At 37.8% G+C, this 26,322-nt stretch overlaps 1 protein-coding gene across 7 annotated transcripts in view; it reads left to right on the top strand.

The window, feature by feature from the left end:
- LRRC49 (leucine rich repeat containing 49) overlaps positions 1 to 26,322 on the top strand; it is a 148,344-nt gene that overhangs the window by 120,234 nt on the left and 1,788 nt on the right. For all 7 annotated transcript variants that reach the window (XM_053223797.1, XM_015071396.3, XM_015071397.3 and 4 more), the window contains 3 exons: positions 8,324 to 8,509; positions 11,447 to 11,556; positions 18,843 to 18,996. In XM_053223797.1, coding sequence (XP_053079772.1) covers positions 8,324 to 8,509; positions 11,447 to 11,556; positions 18,843 to 18,996 — 450 coding nt within the window. The remainder of the gene's footprint in view (positions 1 to 8,323; positions 8,510 to 11,446; positions 11,557 to 18,842; positions 18,997 to 26,322) is intronic.

Below are 26,322 nucleotides of genomic sequence, written 5' to 3'. Positions count from 1 at the left end.
CTATCTTTTGGCTTTGGGTAGTAGTTCATGCATTGATTAAATAAACCTATGTCTAGATTATTTTTTAAAAAATAATAATTTTAGTAGCTCATTAAAATTAGTTTGAGGAAGGGAATATGGTGGAGTAGGAAGATTCTAAGTTCACCTTGTCTCATGGATACAAGTAGACAACACCCACATCAGTGTAAATAACCCAGAAAACAACCTGAAGACTGGCAGAATAGATTATCCACAACTAAATGTAAAAAAGAGGCTACACTGAAGAGGGTTGGAAGGGCAGAGACAGGTTGGGAGATGAACAAACCTGTGGGACTGTCCATGGGAGAGGAGAGGAGCAGACCCCCATGCCAGGCACCCAGGCATGGAGGCCCCACACTAGGAGACAAATCCCTATAACATTTGGCTTTGAAAACCAGAGGGGCCTGACTCTGAGTTCTTACAATCAGTGGGCCTTAATACCTATAAATTTAAAAACCAGCAGGCATAGGGTACCTGGGTGGCTCAGTTGGTTAAGCGTCCGACTCCCGATTTTGGCTCAGGTCATGAACTCACTGTTAGTAGGATTGAGCCCCACATGGTGTAGAGCCTGCTTGGGATTCTCTCTCTCCCTCTCTCTCTGCCCCTCCCCTGCTTACACTCTCTGTCTCTCAAAATAAGTAAACTTTAAAAACCAGCGGGTGTGGCTCTGGAAGAGCCAGAGGGCTAGAGGAAATGGAGTTCCCACCCTTAAAGAGACAGCACAACAAACTGTCCTACTGATGTACAACATAGAAGCAGCAGTTCGAAAAATTCCCAGGATACACGGGGAAGATTTGTTTACTAGTGTCAGAACATGTGCTGGAGGGGCAGGGATCTTTTGGAGACCTTTCCAAGACCACAAGAGCAGGCAGGTGCCATTTCCCATCCCCCACCCCACAGCCTAGATACACAGACACCTGCAGGAACTAGTACAACACCAGCACTCTCCACCTAGCTTGTGAGCAGTATGCCCCATCCCCACGTGCTTCTACAAACATGCCCCCTCCATCCTGGCCTGGGCAGGAGGTATCCTGGGTGGCTGCCTCTGCCCTCCTGTAGTGGATGGATGCAGACTTGCTGGCACCATATGCCCTCCACCTGCAGTCTCCTATAGACCTGCCCCCTTCCAATACACCCTTGGCCAGAGCCCATCCAAAGTGGTACCTCAAGCCTGGCACTGTGCAAGCGGCCTCGAAAGGGGCCAACACCACTCCAAAGTGACTCCTGCCCTGGGGAGAGGGGAGGATAACCACACAGCAGTCTGACTGTGGCCCCAGCAATAGGCTGGGGTCAGATATCGAGTCTGACTGTAGGCCTTGACCAGGGGACAACACAGAGAAAGTGCCCAGCAGTTCAGTGCTACTGTATCTCTGGCAAACACCTAGTCTGACTCAACTCAAGCCAAGGCAGCCCCCAGACTGGCCCGCTAACAACACAGGGACCAAATCCTGCCCACAACAAAGTGAGCCATTGCAGATGACTGGACTAAAGGCAAACACAGCTCAGCCACAACAGTAGATTGTACAAAGCACACGTAGGAGACACCTCTGAAGCACCAGGTTCTGGTGAACAGGAGACATTCTTTTGCAGGGCACTATAGGACCTCTTCTTTGTAAGGCCACTACTTTCAAGAGCAGAAGATATAACTGACTTTCCCAACACATGGGAAAAAGCACAGAGAGTTAGACAAAATGAAGAGACAGAGGAATACATCCCAAATAAAAGAACAGGACAAAATCACAAAAGAGCTAAGTAAAGTGGAGATAAGTAATGAGCCTGATAGAGAATTTTAAGTAAAGATACTCACTGGACTTAAGAGTGGAGGACCTCAGTAAGACCCTCAACAAAGAAAGAAAAAACATTTAAAGAGAACCGATCAGAAATACATAACTCAATAATTGAAATTAAAAATACACTAGATGGAATAAATAGTATGCTAGAGGAAGCAGAAGAATGGATCGGTGACCTGGAGGACACAGTAATGGAAACCAAGCAAGAGAACAGGGGAGAGAAAAATAATAATAAAAAATGAAGACAGACTAAACAGACTAAGGGAACTCAGCTACACCATCAAGCATAACTTCCACACAATAGGGACCCCAGAAAAGGAAGAAAGAGAAAAGGGGGCAGAAGGAAACAAATCCAGATCCAGGAGGCACAGAGAGCCCACAATCAAATCAACCCAAGGAGGTCCACAGCAAGGCACATAGTAATTAAGATGGCAAAAAGTAGTGATAAATACACAATTTTAAAAGCAACAGAAAAGGAAACAGTTACACAGAAGGGAAATGAGCTGATTTTTCAGCATAAACTTTGCAGGTTAGAAGGGAGTGGCATTATATATTCAAAGTGCTAAAAGAAAAAAACATGCAACCAAGAATACTCTATCCAGCAAGGCTATCATTCAGAATAGAAGGAGAGACAAAGAATTTCCCAAACAAAAGTTAGAAGAATTCATCATCACTACACCAGCCCTACAAGAAATGTTAAAGGGGGTCTCTTTGAGTGGAATGGAAAGACTAAAAGCATGAGTAAGAAAAGTAGAAAGCACAAAAGCAATAAAATTAAGCATATCTATAAAAATCAGTCAAAGGATTCACAAAAGGATGTAATGTATGACACAATATTCCTAAAATGTGGAAAGGAGAGGAGTAAAAATTTAGTGTTTTTATAATAGGTTCACACTTAAGCAGCTGTCAACTTAAAAAGACTGCTATATGCATAAGATGTTACATATACATCTAATGGTAACCGCAAATCAAAAACCTGAAATAGATATGCAAAAAATAAAGAGAAAGCCAAGTGTATCACTAAAGAAAGTTAGCAAACTGTGAGAGAAGAGAACAAGAGAAGAAAGGAACAGAGAACTACTAAAACAACCATAAAACATGCAACAAAATGGCAACAAGTACATACCTATCAATAATTACTTTGAATGTAAAGAGACCACGTTCTAATAAAAAGATATAGGGTGATGGAATGGACAAAAAAGCAAGACCCATCTAAATGCTGCCTACAGGAGAGTCATTTTAGACCTAAAGACACATGCAGATTGAAAGTGAAGGGATGGAAATGCATGTATCATGCAAATGGAAGTGAAAAGAAAGCTGGAGTAGCAATACTTATATAAAACAAAATAGACTTTAAAACAAAGACTGTAACAAGAGACAAAGAAGGATACTATATAACAATAAAGGGAACAAGAATACATAATAATTGCAAATATTTATGCACCCAACATGAAAGCACCCATATGCATAAAGCAGCTAAAAACAAATATAAAGGAAATAATTGGTAGTAATCCAATAACATTAGGGGGCTTTAACACCCCACTTGCATCAGTGGATACATCAACCAAATAGAAAATCAATGAGGAAAAAGTGGCTTTGAAGGACACATTGGACCAGATGCGTCTAACAAATGTATTCAAAACATTCCATCCTAAACAGCAGAGTGCACATTCTTTTCAAGTGCACATGAAACATTCCCTGGAATAGGTCACATATTAGGCCACTTCAGCAAATTCAAAAAGACTGACATCATACCATGCATCTTTTCTTTTCTTTTTTTTAAATTTTTTTAATGTTTATTTATTTTCACCAGAGAGAGAGAGAGAGAGAGAGAGACAGAGCATGAGCAGGGGAGGGACAAAGAGGGAGGGAGACACAGAATCCGAAGCAGGCTCCAGGCTCTGAGCTGTCAGCACAGAGCCCGACGCGGGGCTCGAACTCACAGTCTGAGAGATCATGACCTGAGCTGAAGTCGGACACTCAACCAACTGAGCCACCCAGGCGCCCCATCCATGCATCTTTCTGATCACAACACTGTGAAACTAGAAATCAACCACAAGAAAAAATCAGGAAAGAACACAAGTACATGGAGATTAAATAACATGCTACTAAACAGTGAATGGGTCAACCAAGAAATCAGAGCGGAAATGAAAAAATACATGGAAGTAAATGAAAATGAAAGCACCATGGTCCAAAATCCTTAGGATGCAGCAAAAGCTATTCTAAGAGGGAAGTTTAGAGCAATAGAGCCTACCTCAAGAAGCAAGAAAAATCTCAAACAACCTAATCTTACACCTAAAGAAGCTAGAAAAAGAACAAACAAAACCCAAAACCAGTAGAAGGAAGGAAATAATAAAGAATAGAGCAGACAAACATGAAATAGAAACAAAAAGCAATAGTACAGATCAATGAAACCAGGAGCTGGTTCTTTGCAAAGATCAACAAAATTAATAAACCTTTAGCCAGATTCATGTGAGAGAGAGAGAGAGAGAGAGAGAAGGGATTCAAAATCAGAAATCAAAGAGAAGAACTAACTACTGACACCACAGAAATACAAAGGATTATAAGAGACTATTGTGAAAAATTATATGCCAACAAACTGGACAACGTAGGAGAAATGTATAAATTCCTAAAAGCATATAAACTACCAAAACTGAATCAAGAAGAAATAGAAAGTTTGAACAGATTGATTACCAGCAATGACATCGAATCAGTAATCAAAACCTTCCAACAAACAAAAGTCCAGGACCAGACAGCTTCACAGGTGAATTCTACCAAACATTTAAAGAAGAGTGAATACCTATTCTTCTCAAACTATTCCAAAACGTAGAAGAGAAAAGAAGCCTTCCAAGTTCATTCTATGAGGAGAGCATTATCCTGATGCCAAAACCAGATAAAATCACTACAAAAAAAGAGTTACAGACCAATATCTCTGCTGAACATAGATGCAAAAACGCTCAACAAAATACTAGTAAATCACATCCAACAATACATTAAAAAAATCATTCACCACAATCAAGTGGGATTCATTCCCAGGATGCAAGAGTGGTTTAATATTTGCAAATCAATCAACATGATACATCACATCAACAAGAGAGAGGATAAAAATCATATGATCATTTCAATAGATGTAGATAAAACATTTGACAGAGTATAATATCCATTCATGATAAAAATCCTCTCTCAGTGAGGTCTCAGGATACAAAATCAATATATAGAAATCCATTACATTTCCATACTCTAATAATAAAGTAGCAGAAAGAAATTAAGAAAACAGCCCTATTTACAGTGGCACCAAGAATAATAGAATACCTAGAAATAACCAAGGTGAAAGACCTGTACTCTGAAAACCCATTCATGAAGGAAATTGAAGATGACACAAAGAAATGGAAAGATATTCTGTGCTAATGGATTGGAAGAACAAATATTGTTTAAATGTTCATACTATCCAAAGCAATCTACAGATTTAATGCAATCCCTATCAAAATACCACGAGCATTTTTCACCGATCTAGAACAGACAATCCTGAAATTTGTATGGAACCACAAAAAAACCCGAATAGCCAAAGCAGTCTTGAAAAAGAAGAACAAAACTAGAGGTATCACAATCCCAGATTTCAAGATATACTACCAAGCTGTAGTAATCAAAGCAGTATGGTACTGGCACAAAAAATAGGTACATAGATCAGTGGAACAGAATAGAGAGCCCAGAAATAAGCCCACGATTATATAGTCCATTAATCTTCAACAAAGAAGGCAAGAATATGCAATGGAAAAAAGACAGTCTTTTCAACAAATGTTGTTGGGAAAACTAGACAGCTACACGCAAAAGAATGAAACTGGACCACTTTCTTACACCACACACAAAAATAAACTCAAAATGGATTAAGTACCTAAATGTGAGACCTGAAACCAAAAAAATCCTAGAACAGAACAAAGGTAGTAACTTCATTAACATCAGCCAAAGCAACGTCTTTCTAGATATGTTTTCTGAGGCAAGGGAAACAAAAGCAAAAATAAATTATTGAGAATACTTAAAAAATAAAAAGCTTCTGCACAACAAGGAAACAATCAATAAAACTAAAAGGCAATCTACCAAATGGAGTAGGTATTTGCAAATGGGTCAGTATCCCAAATGTATAAAGAACTTCTACAACTCAACACCTAAAATAATCTAATTTAAAAATGGGCAGAAGACATGAACAGACATTTCTCCAAAGAAGACATACTGATGATGGTCAACAGACACATGAAAAGATGCTCAACATCACTCATCATCAAGGAAATGCAAGCCAAAAACACAATGAGATACCACCTTACAGCTGTCAGAATGGTTAAAATAAAAAACACGAGAAACCGGGGCACCTGGGTGGCTCAGTCGGTTGGGCATCTGATTCTTGATTTTGGTTCAGGTCATGATCTCGGTTCATGAGATTCAGCCCCACATCAGGCTCTGTGCCAATAGCACAGAGCTGCTTGGGATTCTCTCTCTCCTTCTCTTCCTGCCCCTCCCCTGTTCATGTTCTCTATTTCTCTCAAAATAAATAAATAAACATTGAAAAAAAAAACACAAGAAACAAGTGTGGAGAGTATATGGAGGAAAAGGCACCTTTGTGCACTGTTGGGGGGCATGCAAACTGGTGTAGCCACTGTGGAAAACAGTATGGAGGTTCCTCCCAAAATTAAAAATATAAGTATGCTACCATCCAGTAATTGCACTACTAGGTATTTACACAAAGATTACAAAAACATGTTGGGGCCCCTGGGTGGCTCAGTTGGTTGAGCGTCCGACTTCAGCTCGAGTCATGATCTCATGGCTCGTGAATTCAAGCCCCACATAAGGCTTGCTGCTGTCAGTGCAGAGCCTGCTTTGGATCCTTTGTCCTCCTCTCTCTGCCCCTTCCCCACTTATGCTCTCTTTCTCTCAAAAATAAACATTTAAAAGAAAAAGAATACAAAAAAGATTAATCTGAAGAGACACGTGCACCCCTGTGTTTATTGCAGCATTATTTACAATAACAAAACTATGGAAGCAGCCCAAGTATCCATCCATAGATGAACGGGTAAAGAAGATGTTATGTGTATATCTAATATATATATAAATACATACATACATACGTACAATGGGATATTATTCAGCCATAAGAAGAATGAAATCTTGCCATTTGCAACAATACGAATGGCTCTAGAGGATAAAATGAAATAAGTCAGAGAAGGACATACCATATGATTTCACTCATATGTGGAATTTCAGAAACAAAGGAAAAAAGAGACCAAGCCAAAAACAGACTCTTAACTATGGAGAACAAACTTATGGTTGCCAGGGGGGAGGTGGGTGGGATGGGTAAAATAGGTGATGGGGATTAAGAGTACAATTATCATGATGAGCACTGAGTAATGTATAGAACTGTTGAATCACTGTATTGCACACCTGAAACTAATATAACACTGTATGTTAACTCTACTGGAATTAAATTTTTTTTTTATTAAAAAAAAATTTTTTTTTAACATTTATTTATTTTTGAGACACAGACAGAGCATGAACGGGGGAGGGGCAGAGAGGGAGACACAGAATCGGAAGCAGGCTCCAGGCTCTGGGCCATCAGCCTAGAGCCTGACGCGGGGCTCGAACTCACGGACCGCAAGTTTGTGACCTGAGCTGAAGTCGGACGCTCAACCGACTGAGCCACCCAGGCGCCCCTGGAATTAAAATTTTTAAAAAATTAGTTTGAGAAATTAGCTTTTTCCAGTTTTTCCAATTAGCTTTTTGTCGTACTATTGGCATTATTTATTAGTATCTATTTGCAGAAACTGTGAGTTCTTCCTTGAATTTTTATTATTGTTATATTTTCCTCTGTTAGCCAAGTGATTTCCCTCACCTCTCCTTTTATAGTGACTTTTTCTTTTGCCACATCATCCTCCCTAAAGAATACAGATAGAAGTGGAGACTATATGTTTAAAAAAAAGCATCCAATTTCACAGAAAGAATATTTACATTAGCATTTCCATTTTAGTGATTTTCTTTTCCCATAGCCAATTGAACTAGCCTGCAAAGTGATTAGCAAAATACAGGTAATAATGAATAGCTGGTTCTTTTCAGAAACATTGTGAGCCCTATATTTTTAAAGCTTTGCAAGTTTTATTTCTAATCTTTCCTTTGTAGACTTAATTCAGTGTAAAGCATGTAAAATCTTTGTAATGCCTGAAAGTCTGGATTATTGAATATTTATATAATTTTAAGAATCTTAGTTTGCTAGTATGTAGGGAATGTCCTTTGCAGATAGGAAATCACATAGAATTCAATACTGTGTGGATTAATGGATTCCATCAACAATGCATCAGATGGATTTAAATTATGTAAGTTTAGTGGATTCAGTTGATTGAATGCAATTGAAAACATTAGCTAAGCCCAAAGTTTACAGATTACTTGGGGGAATGATCAGTGAAGCTTTAATGTTAACATTTTAAGGCGGTTAAATTCAATGTTCAGCTTTTCTGTGTGTTTTATCTTTGTAGCACCTTAAATTCAAGGAAACAAATCTTGTAATGCTGCAGCAATTTAATGCACTAGCTCAACTCCGCCGCGTCGACCAGTTGACAATTGATCCTCAAGGAAATCCAGTTGTCAATTTTACACTCTGGAAATACTATGTACTGTTTAGGCTGAGCCATTTTAGTATGCAGAAAATAAACGGGACAGAGGTAAGCTAAACATAAGTCAACTGTAGAATTAATATTCCCTTTTAAGGAAAATAGTCATAAAAATGGGCAGGAATTTCAGTAACCATGATAGAACTTTTGAAAAATATTGTGGGTTTTTTCCCCAAATCTTGACATTTACAATGTCAGAGAGCTAAAAATCTATCAAAAAACTTCGAAAACACTAGACAGACTTTAAAAATAGCAACCAAATCATGGTGAATAGCAAATACTTTTACTGTTGTTTGAAAGTACTTGAGAAGTAAAATGTTGGTGGAATAATTTAAAAAAATGTTAAAAGAACACTTATGTCAAAGTGTTTTACTGGCTGCCTGGCATGTAAGAAGGATGGAGAAGTGGGAAAGTAATACCCAAATGTCAGCTGGTAAGGGTCATAGTAGAGGAAGGGAGGAGTAAAGGGATGAAAAGAAGAGAATATACACAGGGAAAGAAGAATGATTTTAAAAAGAAACAATGAGAAGGAGAAATAGGCAAGGAGGAAAGGTAAAAGGAGAGAAAGTAAACATGAGAGAAAAAGGAAATAAACCAAGCATATGTAAATGTCTGGACTGCTTTTTAATAGTCTGTAACAGCTGCCTGTGGATAACTTGCACTGGATAACTCAGGCCTGGAATATTTTTAGTGAAAAGCTATTTTTCAGATTGATTCTGCTAAGCTTGCCACAAGATTAATCTTCCTTTTACCCAAAGACCGTGTTCTCTAACAATTATTTTGGAAGACAAGAGAGAAACTGGGGTTCTTCCTCTACTGAGGAATTCCTGAACTGAATATAAATAATCCTCCAAAGGAAGAAAATCTCTCTATGCTGTTAGTATTATTATGATTATCTCTTAAAATTCCGAAGACCTCCTTACTGTAAAATGAGCGGTAATCAGGTTTGCCAGCAACTGTATTTCTCTGTAGCTTATGCACTACAAGTGCCTCTGGCCTAGTACTCCAGAAACCCAACATAGGGTTAAGAGACTGGAGATCTCTGGGTCAGTGCGCAAGAGTCAATTGAGATTTTTGCATCAACCACAGGAGGCTCGTGACCATGGTATCAGCTATCTGTTGAAGATGTAGGACAAATCTGGAATCTTCAGAGGACTATTAATTTCTCCAGCTAGTTCTCACGATATCTGGTTCAGTCTTGTGTACTCTTGTGTACTCCCTTGGTACTTGCCCAGAGAGGTCATGAGTCATTGATCAGACCTCATAACTAGTCCCAAAGTTTTCCAAATCTGGATAACTTTATTTTATTTTAGTTATTTTAGCTATGGATGAGTAATTCTTCATTAATGGCCAAACTGTTGCCCCCATTAACCTAAATAGTGTATTTATCCAGACATAGACCACTACTAGAAGTGTATACTAAATATTATTGAACCTTGAACTAGGAAGGAATAGTACAATATCATTACATTAAAGAGAGAAGAGTTAGAAAGAGCCAGTATAACTTATTCTGATTTAAATTTCCTTAAATGTCAGCTCCAGGGATACTGGACCCTTTCTTAAAAGTCTAAAATAAAGCTACTTGTCTCAACCTTGAAAATATGTAATAATATTATATACCTAAGAATTAGAAAGAACCAGTATAACTTATTCTGATTTAAAGTTCCTTAAATGTCAATGCTGGGGATATTGGACCCTTTCTTAAAAGTCTAAAATAAAGCTACTTATCTCAACCTTAAAAATATGTAATAATATTATATATCTACTTTTCTTTATATATGAGAGCATAATAATACTTGAAGTAGAATTAAATTGAATTGTGAGTGAGCATCAAGAAGAAAAGATGGCGTAGTGGCCTACACTGGCCACTAGGTGACTATGTTAGACCAAACAACTGAGTTGTCCGCTAAAGGAAAGATTTGAGGGAACAGCAGCCTCGTGAACTCCAAAGGTCTAGGGAAAGTGTCTGCATGGAGTCCTGGGTATAAGATGCTGGTGAACTATGGGTTTGTTTTTTTGGAAAACGCCTGTGAAGTGTATTACAGCTAGTATTAGTGAATGTTTTTATGTTCCAAAATTTCACTATACCAGGGTTTCTCAACCTCAGCTCCGTTGACATTTGGGACCAGGTAGTCCTTTGTTGTGGGGGCTGTCCTGTGCATTGTAGGACACTTAACAGCATCCCTGGCTTCAACACACTAGATTCTGGTAGCATCCCTCTGACAGTTGTGATAACCAAAAATGTCTCCAGACATTGTCCAGTGTTCTCTAGGGGCCAAAATGGCCCCTGGCTGGGAATCACCAAATTTATATACACAAACTAATCGTATTTAAAATGCAAACCCTATTTTACAGTAAAGAAAATATGCCCGGATATTAATCCAAGTCCTAATTTTAGCTTTTAGTACTTCCTTGGTTAAGATAGGAATAAGCCCTCACAGAGAAAACCTGTGACAAATTATTCCTTGTGGGGAGAAAAGTAGACATAATTTTACAATGAACAGGAGTGTCTTTAATTGTCTAATGTTCCATCTCTCAGGAAGGGACAAAATTATTGTTATAGAAGCAAGGTATGAACAACACCTTCGCTTACCTTTGGCATGTTATTAAAGTGAATCTATTCTGTTGACACTTGAGAAATTTCCCCTTAAATCACTCTACTCCAAGAAGCTAAAGGATTCCTGAAAAAAAATTTCATAAAGAATTTAAGGTGCCTCAAGTCTAATTCTCACGGAACATTGCTTTAAGTCAGAGCTAACTCATCACCTCCATCATCCTCCATCACCATGAGCCGCACCTGTCATCTTCATTCCAGTTAAGCTCAGGGAAGAAAGATATGTCAATGAGAGCTCTCCTCTTACGGCCCCAGAGAAGGTACTTTCCTGGACTAAAAGAAAACACTCAAGCTAGACATCTTTTTGGAAATGTGTTAATTGTATCAAGCTAGATACAGTGTCATTTTGACCCATGTCCATTGTATCTCTTCAGGTGACGCAGAATGATATGATCATGGCTGAAAGGCTCTTTGGAATCCTAGCCCATGTAGCATCTTCCGAGTTACCCCAGTACCGTCTGATTTCAATTCTGGGTGATGCCAGGTGATCTTTAATTTCTATCATTTTAATAGAATTTCTGTTGCTGTAGAAAAAAGGAATAACTCTTAACTGCCACATGTGCATCCCACAAAGATTTATCCTAAATTTGTCTTGTGGCTAGCCCTCTTCAAAGTCTTGGGGTATAAAGATGAAGAAGACAAGATTCTTGCTCTTGTGTGGCTTATAAGCTAATAGTTTAAAGATATGTGTAAGCACTTATAATGTAAATGTTTCAGATGTTATAAGAGAGGAGTGAAAGAGTATAGGAAAGACCAACTTTAGTTTAGAAGAACATAACGGAAGGCTTCAGAGAGGAGGTAAGGTTTTATCTAGCTCTTCAGGAATGCGTAGTTTTTCAGGTACAGGATACAGGGGAAAGAGATCTGCAAAGGCACGAGGAATTGTAAAGAGTTCAGCATAATTGGAGCATGGGGTAATTGTGAATAGTGACAGGAAATGAAGCTAGAAAGACTGTGGTCTGATTTTGAATCCATTCAAAACAAAAGTGAATATTTGTGCTTTGTAATTCAGCACAAGAATCATGTGATTAGATGTTTGTTCTAGAAAGGCTGCCATTTGAGCGGACAGAAATGCAAGGACTGGAGACTGATGAAGAGGCTAGTTATAGTTTAGGAGGGAGATTTTGAAGGCATGAACTAAGACAATGAGAATGGAGAAGGGGATAATTTGAAAAATACTTAGAAGAGGTATACCTGGCAGACCACACTGACAAAATGTGCATGAATGGAAGGAGAGAAGTGGGGGACGGTATGTCCATCATGATTCAGTTATAGATAAGGGAATTCACTCTGGTTAGAATAAGCAGAAAACAATTGATATACAAGGAATTTGCTGTCTACAAAATCATTGGAAGAGGTGGGAGTCTCATGACTCCCAGAACGATACCACAGAACCAACCCACCAAGGAAACTGCCACCTCTGCTCAGGGAGTTGGCTAAGCAGGACACTGGCACCCCGGTTGCAGCCTCCAGAATCATACCACTTCAACTACATTGAGGATCAAGAAGTTCCCCACTCCTGTCCCCAGAACTTGGTTGCAGAGCCATGTTGCCCTTCTGTAATTTGTGCCAAAAAAAAAAAAAATGGGTATCTTGTGTGTTACCTCTACTTCCCCACAGAGCTCAGTTCTCATTTCAGATCTTATCCAAGTGTGTCTGATTGGTAGAATCTAAATCCCGTAAAACACCTATAGAATCACTTGGGAAAAAAGTACTGAAGGAGGGACTGCCATAAAATGAACAGTGAATGCAAGAAATAGGAAGTATTGGGGGTGCCTGGGTGGCTCAGTCGGTTGTATGTCCGACTCTTGCTTTCGGCTCAGGTCATTATCTCACAGTCATGGGGTCAAGCCCCATGTCGGGCGTGGAGCCTGCTCGGGATTCTCTCTCTCTCTCTTCCTTTACCCCTGTCCCCCACGCACATTCTCTCTTTCTCTCTCAAAAAATAAATTTTTTTTTATTTAAAAAAAAATTTTTTATGTTTATTTATTTCTGAGACAGAGAGAGGCAGAGCATGAGTGGAGGAGGGGTAGAGAGAGAGGGAGACACAGAATCAGAAGCAGGCTCCAGGCTCTGAGCTGTCAGCACAGAGCCCAACGTGGGGCTTGAACTCACAAACCGTGAGATCGTGACCTGAGCTGAAGTCGCTCTCTCAACCAACTGAGCCACCCAGGCGCCCCTCAAAAAATAAATTAAAAAAAAAATAGGAATCATTGAATTCAAGAAATGATGGTGTGGGAAGAAATAAGTAAAAATTAGAGCTGTCTAAAAATATTAATGTATAAGGAAAAAATTAATAACTGGAAGATAAAAATCCCAGAAATTCATAAAAGAAAGGAACTTAAACTTTGCTAAGGTTTTTTTCCCTTTGGGAGTAATAATAGGTACTAATTAACATCAGAAATTGATGGAAAAGTACATGTTTAACTGTGTGTATTAAAATTTTAAGGACTACTATTAGGAAGAAAGGCTAGATGTATAGTTTATTAACCACTAAAAAGAAAAAGGATTGGTCAACAAAAATGTGGAAGGGAAATAAAAATAAACATATCAGTTATAATAAATATGAATGAATGAAATTCTCCTATGAATAGATATTGGCTATCAAATTGAGTTAAAAATTGAGTTCCATGTTGTATTTGAGAAATACCCCTAAAGAAAGCAATATATAAGGTTTGAAAATACAGGAATGAAAATATATAACAGGCAAATGCCAACAACAGTAACAAACAAATCTGGGAATATTAATATTAGTGATAATAAAATTGATGACACCAAAAGCTATAATCTACCAAAAAAGATGATAATTATGAAGCTTAATGTAACTAAGCTCCTAAATATCTCAACAAATACTAGTATACATTAACAAATTCACAGTTATTGTGGTAGATATTAATCTATTTGATCAGTAGACAAATAAGCCAAAATAAAAAAGAATATGGGGGATTTGAATAACACAGTTAATACACTTTGTCAACTAAATATATTTATAATTATATTCCCAGAATATTATTCCCAATTCTGAAAAAAATTTATTCAAACACCTATGAAATGTTTGCAAAAATTGGATACATATTAAACTCAAAGAAGATCTCCGTGTTTCCCAAAAAGCATACTCAAACAGATTACTTTCTGTAATCAGCATAAAATTAGAAAATAGTGAGCCAAAAATTTACTCAGATGAAATTAAAAAAACAAAGAAACAGGAAAAGCAGTTACCCAGAAAACAAAATACAAGTTCCTTTAAACTTAAAAAAGATGTTTGACCTCAGAGTTACAGACATGAAAATTTTAAAACAGTGAGATACCTTTGTGGGGAAAGACTAAAAGTTTGATCACATACAGCATATGGAAACAGAATTCTTATACACTGTCCATGGTATAAATTGAGGCAACTCTTTTACATAGCAATTTAACAATACCTAACAAATTTTAAATTTACAAGCCCTGTAACTTAGTAATTTCACTTAAAGGAATCTTCTTCAGATGGTGGTTTTTACATGAGCACAAATATATATGTGTAAGGATGTGTAAGGATATATATGTGTAAGGATGTGCAGTGTAGCAAAAATAGGAAAACTCACTAAATTTCCACTAATAAAGGACTAATGACTTGCAACTCTAAAAATAATTAGAGGTTCTGATATGAAACAGTCTGTAAGATGTCTCAGAAAATAAAAATGCAAGTTATAGAACACTTACATAGTGTACTGCAATTTATGAGAAATGGGGCGTATGTTTCAAAGGTATCCGTATGTTATTTTTAAATGTTTGATTTTTTTAAAAATGACTGTCTCTGGGAGTTGAACTGAGGACACTAAGAGTTCCAAAGGGTGTAGAAGTTTACTTTTCACCGTATGTCTATAGCTGCTGCTCGAATTACCTTTTTTGGGTTTTGTTCTTTTTATTCTTTTTATTATTATTATTATTATTATTATTATTATTATTGTATTCTTTCTTTAAAAAATAATTTTGAAAAGCACTTTCTTTGGGATAGAAGAATAAATTAAAACCAAAGTCATAAATTACATATAAATGAACTTGATAACAAGAGAACTCTGTCACAGCCTGTGGGATGTTGCTAAAACTGTACTGAGAGGAAATGATATATCTTTAATATACTTGTTAGGAAACAAGAAAGATTAGAAATTAATGAATGAGGCTTTCAACTCAAGAAAGCTAGAAAAACACCAAAGTAAAAAAAAAAATGGAGGCAAGAAATTAATAAAGACAAAGCAACTTAAAAAAAAATAAGAAATTGAAAAAAGAATAATTGACTAGTAAAAGCAAAAATTGACTCTTTATAAAGACCATTTTCTAAGGAAAATCCAAGAACTCAACCATTAAATTTTTTATAACTGATCAGATTATATACTAAGGAAACCAGATACTGTATCAACATACAAAAATAATTGGTATTTTTTCATTAAAATAATAAATTATTGAAAATAGTATTAGAAAAAGTATCCCATTTATAGAGGCAATAAAAACTGTAAAACATCAGGAAATCTACCTGACACAAAATAACTATGAAATAAACAGTGAAATTAGGAATAAAAAAAGTGTCTAAAAAATGGAGAGGTTTACATTGTTAATGAATTCTGAGGCTTAATAAAGATGTCAATTTATTTTAATGAAATCATATAGTTACTAACTTTCCAATCAACAATCCCAGTGTGATTTTCTCAGTAAACAAGGTGATTTTTGTATCTGTTTTTTTAATATTTATTTATTTTGAGAGAGAGAGAGAGAGCCCATAAGCAGGGGAGCGGCAAAGAGAGAGAGAGAGAGAGGGAGAGAGAGAATCCCAAGCAGGCTCCTCCACACTGTTAGTGCCAAGCCCGACGCGGGACTTGAACTCACCAACCATGAGATCATGCATGACCTCAGTGATAAAACACAAATGTACTAATTGTTCTGGTTAAAAGCCAAAGATCGTCAGATTGAGTAAAAAATGAAGCTCAGTTATATGTTGTTAACAAGAGACACATCTGAAACATAAGGTTACATAAAGTTTGAAAGTAAAAAAGTGAGGAGTGCCTCCGTAGCTCAGTGGGTTAACCATCCTGCTCTTGATTTCTGCTCAGGTCATGATCTCAAAGTTCGTGAGTTTGAGCCCCACCACATAAGGCTCTTCACTGACAGTGTGGAGTCTGCTTGGGATTCTCTGTTACCCTCTCTCTCTGACCCTGCCCTGCTGGTGCATGTGCGTGCATGCATGCTCCCTCTCTCTCAAAATAAATAAAATACACTTAAAAATAAATAAATTAATTACGGAAACATTAAAAAAATAAAATAAAAAAGAGAGAAAAGATAAAAAAAAATCAATGGTAACCAAAATAAAAACAGAACAGCCATTGAGGACTAAATTGACTCAGGTGAAAAGCAATACTAAAAATAAAGAGAATCATTTCAAAATGATAATGAGTTCAATTCATTGCAAATGTTAAGATAAATTTACTAATTTAATATTTATGCACCTATTAGCATAGCCTTAAAAAACATACAAACCAAAAATTGACACGACTGCAGCTCCACAATTACAGGGGGAAGTTTCAATATACTTTTAAGTAATTTTAAAAGGATATCAAATACTTGAGCACCGTGAATAGCAAATTTGACTTAATGGACATTCAGAGAACATTGCCCCAACAACTGCAGAACACATGCTCTTTTCAAGTATACATGGAATATTTGTAAAATTGACCAAATACTATCCGTAAGGAAATTATCAACAGATTCCAAAGGATTTACGTAGACAATGTGTTGTGTTCACAATACAATTAAGCTTTAACTCAGTTACTCAGTGTTAACCAGGAAATTCCCATATATCTGGAAATTAAGAAGTCCATTGCTAGGGGTCTGGGGGGCTCAGTCAGTTAGGCGTCTGACTTTGACTCAGGTCATGATCTCACCGTTCATGAGTTCAAGCCCTGCATCGGGCTCTCTGCTGTCAGTGCAGAGCCTGCTTTGGATCCTCTGTCTCCCTCTCTCTGCCCTTCCCCCACTCACTCTTTCTCAAAAATCAATAAACAAACAAAAAAACCTCACATTTCTAAATAACCCACAGGTTAAAGACAGTTTTATAATGGAAACTACCTTGAACTGAAATATAACAAAAATACCACATTTCAAAACTTGTAGAATTGTTACAGTGATGCTAAATGAACATTTTAACCTTTGAAATGGCTATAAAAGAAAAGAATAAAGGCTGAAAGTGAATGAGCTAAACATTTATCTAAACAAGTTAGGGGAATAAAAACAGTAAAATAATCCTAAAAGTTAAAAGAAATAATGATATTAATAACAGAATTCATGGAAAATTGATTATTTGAAAAGACTAAGTGATATAAAGTATATATTTGCATTGCTTTTGTAATTAAAAAATCAATAAATAAAATGTAGGTAAAGATACACATGTTACTCACTTTCTTCTTTATAAAAGTGAGAATATTATACTACCCAAATATCAAAAAAAAGGGCCCGATTAGGTAAATTGATGAACATCACAACTGAATTTTATTCATTCATTAAATAGAAAATGCATATTATATAGCATTGAGTGAAAACAAGCGCACAAAATTGGATGTTTAATAGGATCTTCACTTTTTATAAAATTTCATAGAAAAAGCATGCAAAAAATATATATTGAATGTGAACAGTGTTATACATATATATAGATGTACGAGCTATAGATTTATGGGTACTTTTTATCTATTTCTTTATACTTTTCAAAATGTGTACTCCTTAAAATTTCTAAAATTGCTGTGTTACACTTAAAAAAAATTTTTTTAATGTTTATTTTTGAGAGAGACACAGTGTGAGCAGGGGAGTGGAGAGAGAGAGAGAGAGACGCAGAATCCGAAGCAGGCTCCAGGCTCTGAGCTGTCAGCACAGAGCCTGACACAGGGCTTAAACCCACAGTGCTGTGAGATCATGACCTGAGCCAAAGTCGGACACTTAACCGGCTGAACCACCCAGGCGCCCCAACTGTCTTACACTTTTAAATTGGAAAAAGGAAGAAAAAATTTAAAAGATCTATTCCTCTTCTCCTCCCAATCTTTAGTTTAGTTTGCAATAAAGTAGATATATCACTTCACTTTAGAGACACCTTAAGTCTGGCAGAAACCAGAAATCGACTTTCACCAGAGATGAGTTGGGGTTCTCTATCCAGGCTTATGGGTCTGCCAGTGATGCTATGAGCACTGTGTATGTTCTTCATAATCAAATGAAGTTTCCAGGTTCATTATTTCATATATTTCACTATGCTAACAGTTGGAAGGTTGGGGATTTTGTTTATTTTGTTTTGCCTAAACTTAAACCAATATCCCATGCCATTTTCTAGCTATGAGTAATACTGCCAAGCTGCATAATGGAATTAGGAACTATTTGTGTGGTTTGTAAGAGATTACTGTATGTTTTATGGAAGATAACGACTTAGAAACTTTAGCCTACTACATCTTCAGTTGCGTTGTTTTGTACTCTGTGATTATTTAAATGTTGTACTGATTTCTTTAAGGTAGAGTTTCTTTAAGGTAGAAATGGTTGAGACATGTTTATGTTGCTGATTGGTAGTTATGAAACAAAAGAATTCGGGTTGAGTAGATTAATAAGAAGAAAGATTGGGGTATTGAACTAAGTTCAAATAAATAACTCAAACTCATAAAACGAACATTCCTAAGAGCATATGCTTCCCTCTAAAGTCAACAAAAATAGACACATTTTAATAAATCTCACCAGTAACTAAATCTCTTTACTGTCTTTCTACAGAAAGAAGCAATTCCGGTATCTGCTAGAAACCAAAGGGAAAAAACCAGGTCTTGTCAATGAAGACAATAACGACAGCAAAAGACTTGTAGGAGAAAACACAAACCGTGCTACGCTAAATTATACCACAAGAGACTTTTATAACGAACGGCTAGAGGTAAAACTACCGTCAGTCTTTGGAATCTGGTGCCTGGATATGTCCCACATGGCTTGGGACTTGGCAGTTGTACATTTCTCCCTTTAATCAGTTAAGATAACATTTTTTGTTTGTCCTGGAAAGCTATATACGGCTGGAGACAGTAGGCACCAAGGTGTTTGGAGGAAGTAGAGCCCATAGTTCCAGTATCTTTATTTCAGCAGAAAAAAATGTTCAAAAGAATCTGTATCAAAAACCTAGACCAAAGTGGACCAAAGGTTCTGATCTCTCGGAATTAAGAGAAGGGATAGATAGGCTCGCTGTGAGTACTTAACTAGCCCATGTCGGATTGGCAGAGGGCACGGCAGAACCTCCATTCCTGTTCTCTTTGCTTGCGTCCTTGGTGTTTTAATTCTCTTCTTTCATTCTCCTGCACCATTAACTCCTGTGTCCTTAGTTGTGTAATATAATTTTAACCTATCTTGTTCCCACTGCAGCTACTTAGCCAGAAAAACTGGAACTAATTCTTTACTTCTTTGTGTTCGGAGGTTTATTGGAGGAATACCATGTCAGGGTGTTGCAGGAGCTACAAAGAAGACAAGTATTCAGTGCCTGTCTTGATGGAACTCCTCAGAAAGCTGAAGGAACAAATCCTTTAAATAACAACAGACTGTGAAGATGCTGCAGGAGATTTTGAGGGGACTAAAGGGCACGAGAGCAAGACCAAGAGCAGGAAGCACTGATCGAACATCTTTATGTGCAAGGCACATTTTATATATACATTTTATATATACATGGAAGTGAAATGGCCTGGCAAGTGGTTTTCAGATGTTTTTTAAGAGCTATGAGACTTTTTATTCAAACCATATTGTAGCTGAAAACCCAGTATGTCAAAACAAAGCAAAAACAGCAGACCAGCTGTTGTTGTCGAGGGAAAGGACACTTCAGAGCTTCAATTGACTGGATCTTCTATTCTTTTCCTTTCCTTTCCCCTCATCTCAGTCCCCTCATGCCCAATCCTGAAGCATCTCTTTGGAACCCATAGGGCTCTAAGGGTTACAGCTTGAAAATACCTTGAAAACTCAATGTAACAATATTTTTATAGCATCCTAAAAGGTGTTCGGATTCTGCTTTAAACTCTCCTGACACAAAAAAGATTACTGCTTCATGAGGTGGCTCTTTATCTCTGAGCGACTCCATTGGTGAAGAAATTCTTACCCATGTGAAGCTGAAAGCTGCCACCTAATAACTTTTACTCCATGATCCTAGTACCACCTTATGTAGAAAAGAGATTAAGTCTCTTTCTCATGAAAACTCTGCAGATACTTGAATACCTTGAAGTCCTCCCTCCCTACAGTCATGCTTTCACTCACTCAAAAATCATGTCACACACTACTTGGGCTGTAGAAGTCACTGTCCTTATCCTCATGGATGTCACATTCTTGCTTTTTTTTTTTTTTAATGTTTATTTATTTTTGAGAGAAAGAGAGACAGAGTATGTTGGGGGGGGGGGGGAGGGGGGCAGAGAGAGGGAGACACAGAATCTGAGCAGGCCCCAGGCTCTGAGCTGTCAGCACAGAGCCTGACACGGGGCTCAAACTCACAAACCATGAGATCATGACCTGAGCCAAAGTCCGACACTCAACCAACTGAGCCACCCAGGTGCCCCAGGATGTCACATTCTAATGGAGGAAATAGACATCCACAGGGATGATTATAAATCAGTGTATCAAGAGAATGGAGGGGGGTTATCTTATCCAGGTCAAGGGAGGCTTTCTAGAGAAGAAGCTTCCTGATCTCAGTCTTTTTTTTTTTTTTTAATTTTTTTTTTTCAACGTTTATTTATTTTTGGGACAGAGAGAGACAGAGCATGAATGGGGGAGGGGCAGAGAGAGAGGGAGACACAGAATCGGAAACAGGCTCCAGGCTCTGAGCCATCAGCCCAGAGCCCGACGCGGGGCTCAAACTCCCAGACCGCGAGATCGTGACCTGGCTGAAGTCGGACGCTCAACCGACTGCGCCACCCAGGCGCCCCCTGATCTCAGTCTTAAATGATAAAATGTAGCTATATGCAGAGGGAAAAGGACAATTCTGAGAAATAGCACACTATGAATAAAAGGCATTAAAAGCGTAGAAAGACAAGGAGAGAGCCAGGAGCTACGAGCAGTTCACTCTTCAGAAGCACAGTGATGGAGGTAGATGGTGTTAAAAGAAGAGACTACAAAGGGTAGTGAGAGGACTGTGTGAAAGGACTGAATTTAATCTTTGCACAAAAGGGGCTTCCTGATGTGGCCAAAAGAGGAGAATGAAAGCCAAACTGGCAGGATTGTGAGTCCTTTTCTTGAAGGCACTTGGTTCCGTGAGTCAAAAATTAACACTAATTTCAACAAAAGACATTTAGAAAAATGTTAAAGAGCTGCATGCAAAACAAGAACAATGTCATAGATCAACCAACTCTATAAAGAATAGACAATTCCAGTGATTTTTAAATTGTTCAAGAGTATTGAAAAAGAAGGAACACTTATGCTGCAGACAGCATGACATTCCATCTAGAACCTGCCAGGATTGCGCAGAAAAAGAAAAGCCATACCAGAAATCTAAAAACATTGATGATACAAAAATCCTTTAAAAAAGGAAGGGGAGTGCGCCTGGGTGGCTCAATCAGTTAAGCATCCAACTTTGGCTCAGGTCACGATCTCACGGCTCGTGAGTTCAAGCCCCTCATTGGGCTCTGTGCTGACAGCTCAGAGCCTGGAGCCTGCTTCGGATCTGTGTCTCCCTCTCTCTCTTCCCCTCCCCCGCTAGCACTCTCTCTCCGTCTCTCTGTCTCTCTCTCTCTCTCAAAAATAAGTAAAAACATTAAATTTTTTTTTAAAAAAAGGAGGAGGAATATCAAGGGGACTACAGCAGAACATTAAATGAGTAACAGAACATACAGCCAAGTGTGGTTTATTCTAGGAATGCAAGGAAGATTAAATAATAGATTGATAGATCTAAGGTGAAAAGTTAAGATTACTTCTGTAGACATTAAAAAGGCATTTCACACAATTGAACATCTATTCTTAATTTTTTTAAATCAGCAAATAGGATAAATGGAAACGGATAGCAAACATCCTGCTTGATGGGGAAACTCTAGAAACATTAGCATTAATGGCAGGCAAAATTCTGAGTAAGATGGTCTCTGTGATTCCCATCCCCCTGGTATCCACACTCTGATATCATCTCCTCTCTTTAGTGCAGGTAAACATGTGATTTGCTTCTAACCAATGGAATGTGGCAAGGGTAAAGGGATTTTGCAGATATAATTAAGGTCTCTGATCAGTTGAAAAGGGAGATTATCCTGGGTAAGCCTGACCTAATCAGGCAGGTCCTTTAAAAGAGGATTCAGTCTTTCCATAAGAGATTCTACTGCTGGCCTTGAAGAAGTAAGCCACCATGCGAGAGGGTAACATGGCCAAAAACTGCAAGAAGCTTCTAGGAGCTGAGAGCAGCCCCCTGCTGGCAGCCAGCAAGAAAGTGGGGCTTCAGTTCTACAACTGCAAGGCGCTGAATTCTGCCAACAATCACCTAGATTTAGAAGAGGACCCAAGCTTTAGAAAGGAACACAGCCTGGCCAACAGCTTGACTACAGCCTTGTGAAGTCCTGAGCAGAGCACCCGGCTAAGCTGTGCATGGACTCTTCGTGCACGGAAACTGTGAGATGATAGATATGTGCTATTTTAAGCCACCAAATTTGATGTAATTTGCAATAGAACCCTAATGTACCGTTGAAGTCAGCTTCAAGACAAGGATGGCCAATATCACCATTATTATTTATCAGTACAGACAATGCAAAGAGGCAAGAGAGAAATTAGTGGTAACTTGAAAGGAAGGAAGAACTGAAAACATATAAGAGTAAAAGTGGGGAGAACTTACCTTAACAGATACCAAGTACTGTTGTAAAGCTGTAGTAATTATGGCAGTGTCAGAATAGACAAATAGACCTGAGAATACAATCGAGATCCAAAACTATCCCGTGCATATGGAATACATATACCCCATGTATATGGGGATATAGATAGGAAGTATTATAGATTAGTACAGTTTAATAAATGCTAGTTAGGAAATTGAATCTCAAATCAGAACTACATATTGAATCCCTGCTTTATACCATGCAACAAAAATTAACTCTAGATCAAATAAAAACCCAAGTATGCAAAGCAAAACTTTAAAGTTATTATTGAAAAAATAGGTGAAAATCTGTATGACCTTGACCGGGTGGGCTATGATTTTCTAACACCTGCAGGACACAGACAAGAAGAAAAAAATGTCATAAACTTGGCAATCAAGGTCATTGTTGTAGGTTTCTAACAGGAGTGGTTTCAGTGGAGTCATATAATCAGAGTCTCAAAGTGGTTTAAGGAGTAAATAAACAACCAAGAATTAAAAACAGGGAATGTTGACTCCTGTTTTGAGAAATGTCAAAGGGAGAAGAAATCTGAAGCCATATAATATTTTGTACAGAACACTTGGCCACTTGGAGACCTGGATTTGAGCCCCTGATTCTACCACTTACTACCTGAAAGACCTTGCCCTAGTCCCTTAATCACTCTCTTGACTCACAACCTAGCATGCTTTCACTTATAAAACCTTATATACCCTCCTTCTTACCTTTTGAAAAATATTTAAATCACTGCAGTACAGAGTGCTCAGTCTGTCTCTTCCGTGGGTCCTGAGTTGTTGAGGGAATGAATTGTAGTGAGTGCCTCACAAGTCAGGGTAAGCAAACTCTTCCATTATACATATGACACGTATAATTATACAGATGACACGTATAATTCTGTTGCCTGGTAGCTGTCCATCCTTTCTCCTAACTTGTTCTAAGAAAGATTTAAGACCAACATAGAATCAGACAGCTGAAAGGAACGAATGATTCCAGTCCTGTTCTTAGACAGATGAGGAAAACTGGAGACTCAGAGGAACTACTCGGGACTGCACAGTGCGTTACTGCCGGTGCTGCCTCTAGAACTCAGACCTCCTGACTCCTGACCTTGGACTCTTTCACAGTAAATCATGCTGCTTTCTGAAATCTTTCTGACCACCCCAGCATAAAGGGCTCTCTCCTCTCTGAACACCGACTATATTTGTTGTCTAAACAATCTCATTCAGCACTCACTTACAGTTTACTATTTCTCAGTTAGTTTTTCCTATCGTGGGCCCGTCTCTCCAACCAGCCTGCAGGTCCTTCAAGGACTAGATTAGAGTTTTCTCTAAGTAAGTGTTAGTAGATGATACCTAATCCTGAGCAAGCCCCTCAACTTCTGTTGACCTCAGTTTCCCATTTATGGAATGGAGATATAGCTTATATCCTAGTACAAGTACCGTTAGAGCTAAAATGGCTCTACAGCAAATCCCACTCTTTGACCTACTTTGTTTCCAAACCATCTTCCTGACAACAAAGTCGTAGTCCAGTGAAATAAACAACATAGTTTAGGGTTCATCTCATCAGGATTGAACTTGTATAATACTTGCTTTATGAACCCCACAGGGATATTGTGGGAAAGAAAAAAATAAGTATATGAAAGCATTTGAGAATGGAAAAAGCATTATTCAAAGAGCAATAACTCCTTGACGGGTCAGGGCAAGAGAGGTATCTCTAATGTGCTTTTAACAGGATCATTCTGGACAGGCAGAGTGAGCCGCCCTGGCAGACCCCTGATGAGTATAGAGCACACTTCATGGAGATGCGAGTAATTGGCTTGGAGCAGAGAAGAAATGATGAAGTAAAACTGCCTTCAAACAGTTACTAAATTAAGGGTTATTATGGCAGATACAATTCTGTAGCAACATGTCTATAAAGAAGTAATGGAAAGGAGCTATAGCAAGAAATTTTAAAACCAAAAACTGCACTATGCCAATTATGAAAAGTTTAATTTGTATTTTGTATAAATGATTTAACAAAGTCTGTCATATAAAAATTCTTTAAATTTTTGTTATCCCTACGTTACCATGGTAACTTTCCAGTCTTACTGCTAGAACTTTTCTTCCTTAAAAGACTCAAAATTGTGTTTTAAGAAACTTAGCAATGTGTAAAAGAGGCATTCACTAAATACGCTGTGGGCCTTCTTGTCGTGTAAATGTATTGCACGTTGTAAAATATTGCTCGTTTCGGCTAGTGATCGATCTCCAGTGATTCACACTTGTCTTTCTCCTTGGTAGTCCCTACGTAGCCCAGATTTACTGAGTGTTAAAAGGGAACAGCTCAATGCTGTTCTCATCAACAAGCTAACTTAGTGCAGGTGACTAAGTCCCAGACCATATTTCAGAGTTAGAGAAAGTTAGGTTCCTCGGAGAAGTAGCCAGCTGGAACCATTTGTTATTTATCGCCCATCACAATCTGTACATATTTTTACGAGAGGTCAACTCGTGACCAGTTGTTTTTAGCATATGAACTAAATCAGGTCGGTATGCTGACCCCCGAATGGTGAGTGATTATTTAGAGAACTCATACATGTCATAAGAACATTTCTAAAATATGTCTTTGTCAGGGAAAGTTGGCGACAATTGTGATTCATCATTAACTTATGTGAATTAATCAAGAATCTAAAACATCTTTGGTTGTTTTAAAAATTGTAAACATTTGGAAAAGGAAGAGAAATAGAACAAGGGAGGAAAAAGCACTTGTCATCTCACAACCCGAAGGCAATCTTAATGATACTGGAGTATATTTTCTTCCAAAAATTTTCCGTATACTTTTTCTGACGTTTTCTTGAAAATTTCGAACATACAGCGACGTTGAAGGCATTTTACAGTGAACACCCCTACCCCCAACCTAGATTCTGTCGTTAACATTGTACTACAGTGCACGTGCTTGTCTCACACCTGTACATTTCCCCATCCTCTCTTTACCACCAATACACCTTATAGTGTTTCATTCATTTCAGAGTAAGTGCAGACATTAGCATGCTTCTTCCTAAATATTTCAGCATACATATCATTTAGAGTTCAGTATTTTACATAGTTTCTTCTTCTGAGGTAAAACTTACACACGACGATACACAAATCTTAGATGTACGCTTGCTAAGTTTTGACAAATACATACACGTGTATAATGCAACCTCTTTTAAACCTCAAAATTTAATTTTGTTTTTTCCATTTAACATTCTAATGTATTTTCCTTGTTATTACAAGTCCTTAAAAGTATAATTTTAGTGACAATATCTGTTAATATACATTTTTTAATGTTTATTTATTTTTGAGAGAGAGGGAAAGAACAAGCAGGGGAGGGGACAGAGAGAGAAAGAGAGGGGGACACAGAATCGGAAGCAGGCTCCAGACTCTGAGCTGTCAGCATAGAGCCCAACAGGG

This window comes from Acinonyx jubatus, chromosome B3, assembly GCF_027475565.1.
Source record: "Acinonyx jubatus isolate Ajub_Pintada_27869175 chromosome B3, VMU_Ajub_asm_v1.0, whole genome shotgun sequence".
NCBI classification, from domain to species: Eukaryota; Metazoa; Chordata; class Mammalia; order Carnivora; family Felidae; genus Acinonyx; species Acinonyx jubatus.
Note: the sequence above shows the minus strand (reverse complement) of the source record. Positions and strands in the feature narration are given on the sequence as shown.